This window comes from Schistocerca americana, chromosome X, assembly GCF_021461395.2.
Source record: "Schistocerca americana isolate TAMUIC-IGC-003095 chromosome X, iqSchAmer2.1, whole genome shotgun sequence".
Lineage (NCBI taxonomy): Eukaryota > Metazoa > Arthropoda > Insecta > Orthoptera > Acrididae > Schistocerca > Schistocerca americana.
The window spans coordinates 756021641-756034566 of NC_060130.1; the positions used below are offsets into that span (position 1 = coordinate 756021641).

General features: G+C 40.3%; 1 protein-coding gene across 1 annotated transcript in view; it reads right to left on the minus strand.

Annotated features, from left to right (window-relative positions):
• LOC124555550 (acyl-CoA synthetase short-chain family member 3, mitochondrial) overlaps positions 1-12926 on the minus strand; it is a 324870-nt gene that overhangs the window by 121726 nt on the left and 190218 nt on the right. The window contains exon 7 of the mRNA XM_047129506.1: positions 2261-2489. Coding sequence (XP_046985462.1) covers positions 2261-2489 — 229 coding nt within the window. The remainder of the gene's footprint in view (positions 1-2260; positions 2490-12926) is intronic.

Consider the following 12926-nt stretch of genomic DNA (forward strand, 5'->3'; position numbering starts at 1 on the left):
TATAAACTGTTATGCTGTCCCAGTTTTGTTTACTCCGTAGATATATTTATTTACTACTCAAGTTTTTACTTTTTACATTGCATTACCATCACACTGTCAAAGATACTATTTACTGTATAATAGAGGGAAACATTCCACGCGGGAAAAATATATTTAAAAACAAAGATGATATGACTTACCATACGAAAGCACTGGCAGGTTGATAGAAACACAAACAGACACATACATACACACAAAATTCAAGCATTCACAACAAACTGTTGCCTCATCAGGAAAGAGGGAAGGAGAGGGAAAGATGAAAGCATGTGGGTTTTTAGGGAAAGGGTAAGGAGTCATTCCAATCCCAGGAGCGGAAAGACTTACCTTGGGGGGAAAAAAGGATAGGTATACACTCACACACACACATATCCATCCGCACATACACAGACACAAGCAGACATTTGTCAGACAAATGTCTGCTTGTGTCTGTGTATGTGCGGATGGATATGTGTGTGTGTGAGTGTATACCTGTCCTTTTTTCCCCCCAAGGTAAGTCTTTCCGCTCCCGGGATTGGAATGACTCCTTACCCTTTCCCTAAAAACCCACATCCTTTCATCTTTCCTTCTCCTTCCCTCTTTCCTGACGAAGCAACCGTCGGTTGCGAAAGCTGGAATTTTGTGTGTATGTTTGTGTTTGTTTGTTTGTGTGTCTGTCGACCTGCCAGCACTTTCATTTGGTAAGTCACATCATCTTTGTTTTTAGATATATTTTTCCTACGTCGAATGTTTCCCTCTATTATATTCATATCATTAATTTGAACCCAACAATTACGTTTGTTATTGTCGCTGTTGCATTTCGGAATCTTTCCTGTCGTCTTATTTTCTCTTTCTGTTTTTACCAGTAGTCTCACTTTGTATTCACCTTCCCCTTTTTACCGTAATCTACTATACAATTTTATCCCACCTATACATACTCAATAATACGTAACCAACTTCCAAACAAAAAAAAAGAAAAAAAAAAATTATTTTCCGCTTTCAACACTATCGCTGCTATAAAATCCACCGTTTCTAGTTCAAAAACAGTTGCTTTCACGTATTAAACAACCATTTCGGCTGGTTCTAATAACTTTCGCTTTATTTCGACTTCCGTTTTTCAAACATCACTGATCATTTTTAGCCGCTCCCGACAGGTTTTAACGTCATTATTTCTTCATCAGACAAAGGCCTCACACACAAATGTCTGCTTGTGTCTGTGTATGTGCGGATGGATATGTGTGTGTGTGTGAGTGTATACCTGCCCTTTTTTCCCCCCAAGGTAAGTCTTTCCGCTCCCGGGATTGGAATGACTCCTTACCCTTTCTCTAAAAACCCACATGCTTTCATCTTTCCTTCTCCTTCCCTCTTTCCTGACGAAGCAACCGTCGGTTGCGAAAGCTGGAATTTTGTGTGTATGTTTGTGTTTGTTTGTTTGTGTGTCTGTCGACCTGCCAGCACATTCATTTGGTAAGTCACATCATCTTTGTTTTTAGATATAATTATTCCTTCTGTACTTTTTACAAGACTGACACTGCACATCACAGCTGAAAGCCCATATGAAAATATTAGAAATTTGTGAATGATACTGATACTGATATCTAAATACCAGACAGTGAATTTTTTAAAATACTGGTAGTTTGAAAGTAGGAATCTCTTCATCTTTCACATACAATATCACATTGGCATGGAAATTTAAGAGTTAAATAAGCACAGAGGAAATTAACAATTATTTGACCAAAATTAATACATACGAAATGCAGCTCAGAGGGGACTTTTATAGCAGTGTGTGCTCATAGGTTATTGCTGATAAAGTTTAGAGCTTTTGTAAGAACAGTAATTTGGAATCTATAGAAAGTGTAATACCTAGCACAAAGATTGCTTAAAATGGAAATGCAGCTACCTTTTTGAAGTATAATAGCTACCCAGAAGCTTCTGTAAGAAAATGGAAGGTTTATAAATTTTACAAAAAGATGTTTTTTGGACACTAGAGATACAGCAACACAACTTACATGATAAGAAGATCTGTAATGGAAGAAAAAGGAAGAAGCTGAAAGAAATGCCTTTAAATCCTGTGGGATTCCTCTGCTTTGAGAACTAATGTATTACCAAAGACATTTACATTAATAATAAACAGTATTTCTGACACATTGTTAATGTAATTTGGTTATTTTTTACTTGTATCATAGGTGGGTCTTATTTGTTTTTCATTCATATAGATGAATATGCATGTAGATATTGAGCATACCTGAAATACTGGCCAGCGTCTGGTGTACGATCAGGCTTTCCCTCATACATCACTGATGTGACACCATATACTAGAGGTGCATAACAAATATATGAATGACCCACCACCCATCCCATGTCAGATGCTGTCCACCAAACATCATCCAATCCAATTCCATATATTGTTGGCATTGTCCATGCAAGTGTGGCAATATGGCCTCCAACAGGACGGAGAATTCCTTTAGGTTGATCTATGGCAAGCAGTAAAACCAATACTGAATTAATGGTAAATATTATAAAAATAATGTAAGTACAGTAACATTAATCCATATATTTATCAAGAATTAGATTTATTATATAGCAGACAGAAAACATACAGAAATGAAGGTTAGATATGGATTTTCATTCATTATTGTGGATGGACAATACAAAAAAGGTGTACTTAAAGTAAACAAATTAAACATTTGTGTTATTTAGACATTTTAGTTCACTCAAAAACATTGGGCTTATTTTGTGTTTATTTTGAGGTTCAAATCTCTATCCCATTGTTACAGCAATTTGTGATATGCTATAAACAATTATGTAAATTCTCACACTGAAGGGACATAATTTCCTTCAAAAATGTTTATTTAATTCTCTTAAACAAGTTACCAGTGAATGTAAGCAATTTGAAACATTCAGTCTGCCATTCTGACATTTGTCCAATTAAATATGATACTATGATTCCCTGTCACCTTTAATTGCATGTACAGACTAAAAACTCTTATTAAGAACGAGATTTTCAATCTGCAGTGGAATGTGCACTGATGTGAAACTTTCTGGCAGGTTAAAACTGTGTGCCGGACCAAGACTAGAACTCGGGACCTTTGCCTTTCGCAGGCATGTGCTCTACCAACTGAGTTACCCAAGAATGACACACGCCCCATCCTCACAGCCTGACTTTTGCCAGTACCTCATCTCCTACCATCCAAACTTTACAGAAGTTCTCCTGCAAACCTTGCAGAACTAGCATTCCTGAAAGAAAGGATATTGCAGAGACATGGCTTAGCCACAGCCTAGGGGATGTTTCCAGAATGAGATTTTGACCCTGCAGTGGAATGTGCGCTGATATGAAATTTTCTGGCAGATTAAAACTGTGTCCCGGACTGAGACTCGAACTCAGGACCTTTGCCTTTCGCAGGCAAGTGCTCTGGCAGAAGTGGGGGTGTGAGGACAGGGCATGAGTCATGCTTGGGTAGCTCAGGTGGTAGAGCACCTGCCCTCGAAAGGCAAAGGTCCCGAGTTCGAGTCTCAGTACAGCACACAGTTTTAATCTGCCAGAATGTTTCACATCATTGCACATTCCGCTGCAGAGTGAAAATCTCATTCTGAAAACATCCCCTGTGCTGTGGCTAAGCCATGAATATCCTTTCTTTCGGGAGTGCTTCTGTAAAGTTTGGATGGTAGAAGACGAGGTACTGGCAGAAGCAGGGCTGTGAGGATGGAGTGTGAGTCGTGCTTGGGTAGCTCAGCATATGGTAGAGCACTTGCCTGCAAAAGGCAAAGGTCCCAAGTTTGAGTCTCGGTCTGGCACACAGTTTTAATTTGCCAGAAAGTTTCAACTCTTATTAAGTTAGCCATTAATGCATCAAGTCAATGGCTTCCTATTCAATTTATGAATTGCAAGGAATGCTTTCACTGTTATTTTTAATGAATGAAATAGTGGTTCATTAAACACAGACAATGGTGGATCTATTTTCTCATCTCTGTTCTACATTAATACAGGTAGACAACTGAGAAACAAGAGAACAAATTGCAGGCCCACAAAAACAATATACCATGTGGCTATAATTACAGTGCAGCTATTCATGGAGGTCCATTGTGGGCAATGAAACTTGGTAGATATAATAATGTGTCATTGGGGAACCAATTTATGTTGGAAAAAAATCAGTGCTGATCATGGCCATCAGGTGCAAATCCGGCACTGCACACTGTTTGTATGATGGTATGACATCCACACTGCCATTTGACAAACCATAATGTGAGTAAACAGAATGGTTATCAAGAAGAGACACCGTGCGCTTTCAGTGAAACTGTTTTATGTGAATGACAGCAATTACAGTGCTGCATTGAGAAAGTATTGCCAACTGAAAGGTCTGAGGAGAGGCCTGATGTAAATAAATCATTTAAAGAAGATGATAATTAAATTTGGAAACACAGGTGAGCTTGGTGTGGCACCTGTAAGGGAAAGTTAACTTATCCCATTGGGAACTATTGACAAAATTGTTGTTGCTGCCATGCAGCACATGCCCTGGGTAGTGTTAGTGCTCTTGTAGTGCCACAAGAATTGTCCATTTCATGGTCCACGGTACACTTAATAATACGAAGCAGCAAAAATAATTTTTGCTTTTCTCATTTGTATGACCATTTCTGCCCATGTCACATTCCTAATTCATTACATATGGAAATATTTCTATGTGTCTTTCTTGCACTCACAGCATCAGATTTTCATCTAGCTGCCAAAACTGGAACTAATTTTTTTTTCCAGTGTAAACTGGTTCTGGATTAATGCATTAGAGTACACTCCTGGAAATGGAAAAAAGAACACATTGACACCGGTGTGTCAGACCCACCATACTTGCTCCGGACACTGCGAGAGGGCTGTACAAGCAATGATCACACGCACGGCACAGCGGACACACCAGGAACCGCGGTGTTGGCCGTCGAATGGCGCTAGCTGCGCAGCATTTGTGCACCGCCGCCGTCAGTGTCAGCCAGTTTGCCGTGGCATACGGAGCTCCATCGCAGTCTTTAACACTGGTAGCATGCCGCGAGAGCGTGGACGTGAACCGTATGTGCAGTTGACGGACTATGAGCGAGGGCGTATAGTGGGCATGCGGGAGGCCGGATGGACGTACCGCCGAATTGCTCAACACGTGGGGCGTGAGGTCTCCACAGTACATCGATGTTGTCGCCAGTGGTCGGCGGAAGGTGCACGTGCCCGTCGACCTGGGACCGGACCGCAGCGACGCACGGATGCACGCCAAGACCGTAGGATCCTACGCAGTGCCGTAGGGGACCGCACCGCCACTTCCCAGCAAATTAGGGACACTGTTGCTCCTGGGGTATCGGCGAGGACCACTTGCAACTGTCTCCATGAAGCTGGGCTACGGTCCCACACACCGTTAGGCCGTCTTCCGCTCACGCCCCAACATCGTGCAGCCCGCCTCCAGTGGTGTCGCAACAGGCGTGAATGGAGGGACGAATGGAGACGTGTCGTCTTCAGCGATGAGAGTCGCTTCTGCCTTGGTGCCAATGATGATCGTATGCGTGTTTGGCGCCGTGCAGGTGAGCGCCACAATCAGGACTGCATACGACCGAGGCACACAGGGCCAACACCCGGCATCATGCTGTGGGGAGCGATCTCCTACACTGGCCGTACACCACTGGTGATCGTCGAGGGGACACTGAATAGTGCACGGTACATCCAAACCATCATCGAACCCATCGTTCTACCATTCCTAGACCGGCAAGGGAACTTGCTGTTCCAACAGGACAATGCACGTCCGCATGTATCCCGTGCCACCCAACGTGCTCTAGAAGGAGTAAGTCAACTACCCTGGCCAGCAAGATCTCCGGATCTGTCCCCCATTGAGCATGTTTGGGACTGGATGAAGCGTCGTCTCACGCTGTCTGCACGTCCAGCACGAACGCTGGTACAACTGAGGCGCCAGGTGGAAATGGCATGGCAAGCCGTTCCACAGGACTACATCCAGCATCTCTACGATCGTCTCCATGGGAGAATAGCAGCCTGCATTGCTGCGAAAGGTGGATATACACTGTACTAGTGCCGACATTGTGCATGCTCTGTTGCCTGTGTCTATGTGCCTGTGGTTCTGTCAGTGTGATCATGTGATGTATCTGACCCCAGGAATGTGTCAATAAAGTTTCCCCTTCCTGGGACAATGAATTCATGGTGTACTTATTTCAATTTCCAGGAGTGTATTTACCATGTTTTGGCGCCATATGACAATTACAGTGCACACTGAACCTCTGTGAATAGCTGTACTTTAATTTCAATCATAACCATCTGGTACGTATAACTAATGGCCATATATCTCCACTTTCAACAGTGCACTCACAGACAGAGAATAGGAGTATCTTCTAAATGCATGAAGAAGTACTGATTAATGATATGCCTCCCACAGTCTTCATACTTTACAAAAACTTGATACAAATAAATAAATGTAGTAAGTCATCAGCTGGAGAACAAATGTCTCACTTGTAATTTGTGAGGAAGTAATGGATGAAGTTTTGCTTAAACTCAGATAGTGATTGTATGGTGTTTTATGAACTTGTATTGTATGCACTTTGCTTGACATCATTATCAGAAAAAGATGTACCAGCTCACATGACTGAAGTACTACTTATGGAAACTGGTTTAGCAGTTTATTAAAATCTATCCTGGTTTTCACTACAATCAAATAATGATAGAAAGAACTTATACTTACCACATTTAGGTAAGTAGAAGTTTTTTCCATCATTGTTTGATTATCTTTCCATTTTGAGATCTTTTCCAACAGATGTTGTCATTTTTCATTGGACTGATTTCAAAACTTGGAGCAACTCTGCATCAATCCAGGATTCAAACTTAAGTTGTGTGGTGTCCAAGATGTTCACATCTTTAGAAAATGACAGACTGGTCAAACACAGAACATGTTCATTTTTGTTAGATGATTTATCTTTGAATTAGAGTAAAATTAGCTGCATAATGTAGCTTATAAAATGACTTTTATTGAGACTAGTGTGTACAGACATGTCATTTATATCAAATTTCACAAAGAAGACAAGAAATACTCTATTTTACATTGCAGCATGATATCTTATGGGGACTACCAACACACAAACACTTATATATTAAAGAAATAGAATTTAAATAATCAGAAGTTTGAATAATAATGCCTCCAGTCACAATTTTTTCATGTTTTATTGAATCACACAAAGCATTTTGAACCCTGTGGGTCCATAATCAGATGAAAATGATCTTAATACATTATTTGCTTCTGCTCTCAAGTGAGGTGATCCAAAATGTATGTTCCTGTTGTGAGAATGTTAGATGCTAGGTTTTGTATTACATGAATCAAACAACAGAAAATATGATGATAAATGGTGTAAAACAGTGTAATACTTAATTTTTGGGAAGGTTTTCCACTGTTTCTCATCATATTTTCTGCTATTTGATTAATGAAGTACTGAATCTAGCCTCTAGCCTTCTCATAACAGCAACATACATTTCACATCACCTCACTCGAGAGCAGAAGTAAATTACATATTACGATGATTTGTAACTGATGGTAGATCTGCAGGGTCCATAATGCCATCATGTGATTAAAAAAAGTGATTGAAGGCCTTATTAATTTTAATTTCTGTGCATTGAATACAGTCTTGTTCACAAGTGGAAAATATGGATAAAATAAAATAAAGGGACTTGATTACAAGAACCTAGGTATTCAACAGTTCCAATAGCAATGGACAAGCATGGCAGCAGAGTGAGTTATAGAGATGTATGTACCCAGCATGTACTGTACATTTACTTTGAGTCAGATATTTCCATTTGCAGGGATATTATGTTATGTCTAAAGCCTCCAGCAAAAATCAATAAACAATCAATTTATATTGTTGTTATTTGAGACAATGTTTCAATCAAGAGATGTACTTAATCCTGTTATGTGTGTCAAAATGCAATAACATGCTGTGTTTATGGAAAACTGCTTTTCATTGTTATAGATTTATTATAAAATTGTTAAAACAAGTAACAGAAGGGAATGTTATGGTTCAATAATCTAACATGAGACTCAGGAACCAATCAAGGTACACACTAATAAAGATAAATGACAGTCACACACTACTTACAAAAATTGTATTGACAATTAATGTCCATCAACTATAACATGTTTAGATTTATTTGTGTCCAAAACTTTTAAGTTGAAACCTTATACACTTGGGAGAAAATACCCTGTCACAAAAAGGACTACTGTTTCTCTCTCAACCCAACAATAAATTAAATTATCCAAGGAGTGGCTTCTAAGCTAGATCTTTAATTTTTAACTGGATTTTAAGGGACTTCTAAATTTTTGCTCTATTTATGTATGCAGACTGCTAAAGAAATAAGAATGTAGTACACCAAACCTCACAAATCAAGGCTGCAATGTAGACAAGAAATTTTTGTGTATGCAGCATTGTATTGCTGTATATCACAGATTAGCTAAAAGTGATTTTTACCAGTAGACACTATTGAAGAAGAAATGTACTGGAGTGGGATGGTAAGAATTTTGGCTGCTTAGTCTTCAGTGTTATTAAATTATTTATTTTAAAATGTGATATTATGAGAATAACTATAATTATTGTTATAGCTATGCATTTACTCTTACTTTAGTTGTGTAATTTACTAATATACATCTCTGTAGCTACTCTGTTATGAAGATAAGACACCATCCATAGAAGCAGAGGGGTGCCACAGTTGCTACAACATTTCAACATTTCAGTTTCCCTTCAAGGATATTTTATCCAAACAATTAGATGCCTTCATGAGGTAAAACAAAATACCATAAGGACATTTTTCTTGTTTATCTCTGTCATTTATGACTCCAAATATGGACTGCTTTATAGATAACACTCCACGGAAGTTAGGATTAGAGTCTGCAAATAAATTATTTTGAAAAAAGTGGGTCAGTACTCCTTCATACATTACTTTTCCCAAACTTTTGAAGAACAGAGGACAGAGCAAATGGGATCATCTCTTTAAGGTTATATGATTAGCGTCATTTTTGTTATTTCAGTGTTTTAGAAATGCAGCTTCAGCTATTGGCCATTTACATAGATATTGTTATGTGGATCTAATGATGTCGACACAAGATTTAAATAATCTGCTAGAAAGACCCTTATAGTCAGAAGATCCAAAACTTATTAACAGTGACATTAGTGTTGCAATTTCTCTAATGGTTGTAAGTTTGAGGCTGATGGTTAATACAGTTTCTGCCCTAGCAAGTGTGCATTTGGCTCCTACAATTTCTGTGATTTTTTTTGGAGTGTGTCCTCAATTTGGTCAATGATTTCAACTGATCAATATTTGTGCCGCAGATACTGTCTGGGAAGTGAATATAATGTGTTTCACTGATTTTATTATTATTCTTTGTATTTAATAGTAATAATTTAGATGTTTTTGCATTGTTTTGAAGTGTTTGATTTTTGACACAATGTATAATTTTTTTAAATTTTGGAGTGTAAGATTTTACAGTATAGTTAGTAATGCTAATTTAGAATACAGTCTGTCTTCTGGCCCAAGATACTTTAATGTTTTGATATTATTCAGCTTTTCTCTCTATTTTCTTCAGATTCCCCACCTAGAACAGACATGGGTATGTCAGTGGTACTAAGGCTATGAGCAGTTGCCACGGGCCGCCAATGTATCGGGAGCCACCACCATGATGCGCACATGGTGTCAATTATTTGGACATGGTGTCACCCAGTGGTGACTGCCACTGAGTCCATGGCTCAGGCTTGTGACATGGCTCATTGCTTGCTGTACTTTGTACCTGTCTGTATCATGCTATTGCAAAGACAAGTTGACTCAGTTTATTTTCCTGTATTGAGTAGTTACTGATTTGGATTTGTTGTATTTCTACACCAACTTAGCTATGTCCCAGACTTGTTAGGACTTCATTCACTTCATGAACTCAGTCTGGTGCCATGGAATTCACCAGTAGTTAGTGTTTCCCCAGCCTCTGCATTGGTTGATGTGTCCCATAGCGAGCAGTGGCCCATAGCACAAGTTGTGCCATCAAATCCTGTCCAGTGTGCAACCCTCATCATCACCAGCAGCGCTGTCTGTACTGTGACATCATATGCTTTGCTTGCCACAAGCCAGGACACTTTGCAAGTGCCTGCCTCAGCCAGTAGACATCAACTTCAACCATTAGCATGCTGCACACTATGCTGCTACTGCCAGGGACAACAGCAGATTGGATGCAGCATATCATACTGCACCTGGATGTTGACAGGATGACGGTTAAATTCCAGTTGGACAGTGGTGTGGCCGTATTCCTAATTAATGGGTGCATTGGCTCCCCACCACTATGTGCACTGTTGCGCAAGACATACAATGGCCAGTCACTCCTGCTGCAGGTTCAAATCATGGTGCAAGCTAAGTACACAAATGTAGCTCAACAATTAATGTTGCTTGTAGTTAATTCTTGGTCAACTACTAACATTTTTGATGTTTTCTTGCTTTTCAATTTCCAAATTCAGGACAATTAAATCTAATTTCTAATGCAATTCCATTAATGAAAACAGATGTGTTGCATGAAAATTTCAAACAGATGGTTGACCTTCCTTAGGTTGTGCTAAGAATTTTCAGGCACACATCTCACTGAACCATTTGGCAGTACCTAAGTTCAGTAGAGCCTATCCAATACCATTCACCATGCATGAACAAAATTATGGCAGAACTAAACAGACTGCAGAATCTGGGTGTTACTTCCCCTGTCTTTTCTAGCCAATGGGTGGCACCTATGGTTATTGTACAAAAGCCTATTGGTCACTTTGGTTCTGTGGTGATTGTAAGTCTCCCATTCATGACAAACAAATGGTGATTTTTGCTCAAGCACTAGGTATGAGGAACTGTTAGCTAAATTGGCTGGAGTTCAGTATTTTTCAAAAGTTGATCTTGCTTACACTTGTTTTCAGTCACCTGTTGATGATCCCACAAAACAGTTTCTTGTGATCAATAAATCATTTGACATGTACAGATATTACATATTGCTCTCTGGGCTCCTCTGGGCTCTCTAGGGCTCCCACAATTTTTCAGAGGTATCTAGAACAGCTCATCCAAGGTATCCCTAGTTGTGTGAATTATTTGGATGATTTGTTAGTTATGGGGACCACGTGGGAGCAGCACTTGTACAGTTTCCGACTGTTGTTTGATCAGTTGCAAGCCAATGGCCTATGTTGTAATTTCACCAAGTGTAGTTTCTTCCAGCCAAAAGGCAAGTATTTGGGCCACATCTTACTTAAAGACAGGCTTATGCCAACACAATACCACATGACCACCATTATTAATTTATCAGTGCCTAAGAATCTTAAGGAGGGCAATCTTCCTCTGGACAGAGTCAATAATTATGCAAAGTTCATTCCAAATGTTGCTCATATTTTCCACCTGCTTAATCAGTTATGTAAAAAGGGTGTTCCGTTTGTGTGGTCAGAGACATGTCAATGGGCATTTGTGCAACTTAAAATGTGTCCTGGGTCAGCTCTATCTCTGGCAATGTTCCAACCTGGTGAACAGTTAACACTAGCCACAGGTGCATTTGACTGTGGTGTTGGTGCTGTCCTGTCACATAAATTTGCTGACAATATGGAACAACTTCTTGCATTAGCATCTAAGAAATTGAACTCAGCACAGTGAAATTTTTAGCAGATAGAAGAGAGGTGTTGGCCATCATTTAGTGTTTCTGGAAGTTCCATGTCTACCTCTACCTGATAATGGACCACAAGCCCCTGCTGTCATGTTTTGGCCCCCATGCAAAACTTCTGGACAAAACAGTGTTGCACCTGCAGTGGTGGGCATTGTTTCTTAGTAACTAGACTTATGAAATTTACTACAGAATTACCACACACCACCCTACTTCTGGTTCCTGTCTCATTTGCCCTGATGTGGATTTTGACAGACATGAAACACCGTGTTTTGCCTTGGACATGAACAGCAGCACACCCTTGATGAGTTTCCCAATGTAGCAGCAGAAACAAGTCAGGACCCACTCCTTTGCAAGGTGTCTGTGGTGCAGTGGGGCTGGCCTAAACATTTGTCTAAAGATGCAGTCCCAGAGTGGTGCACTTGTTTTTTCCTCACATAGAGACTTAATGTTATGGATGGAGTCATTTTGTTAGCCATGGATAAGGTAGCATGTTAGGTGATTTTCCCTCCCACCCTCCATCCCTACATATTGCAACTGCTCCACACTGCCCGCTGGGGAATGTGCTGAATGAAAGCAATGGCAATGCATCATGTATATTGGCTGGAAATAGATACCACCATTGAATATACCATCCGCAGCTACTACGCCTTGGCGCATAACCAATTGGCCCCAGTACAGGGTTTTAACTCATGGCTCTGCCCAGACCACTCATAGCAAAGAGTACATACAGATTTTGCCACCCCTTTCCCAGGAGCAGTGTGACTGCTCATCATTGACCCCCTTTCAAATTTCCCATATGTAGTACAGATGTCTACAACATCCTCCACGGCCAATGTCCGGGTCTTATCTACTATCTTAGCTACTGAAGGGGTCCCAGCTATATCGGTTTCTGGCAATGGCTCACAATTATGACCTCAGCATTTCAGAATCTTTGGAGATGTAATGGTATGAAGCACATGACCATGGCCCCATTTAACCTAGCACCTAACTCAGAAGCCAAGTGGTTTTTTGGATGTGCAGGTCACAGATGAAAAAAAAAACTTGATGTTAGCGAAATCAAGGGATGAACTCAACAGGCTCCTGATCATGTAGCAGTCCACCCCTGTCAATGGACATAGCCCAGCCGAGATTTTGCATGGGGGCTGACCACGTACCCTGTTTGACCTCCTGCAGGCTCCTCACCCCTGCACCCCACCATATTATCAGGCCAGCTCTCACATGTGGGTCTGCACGTTC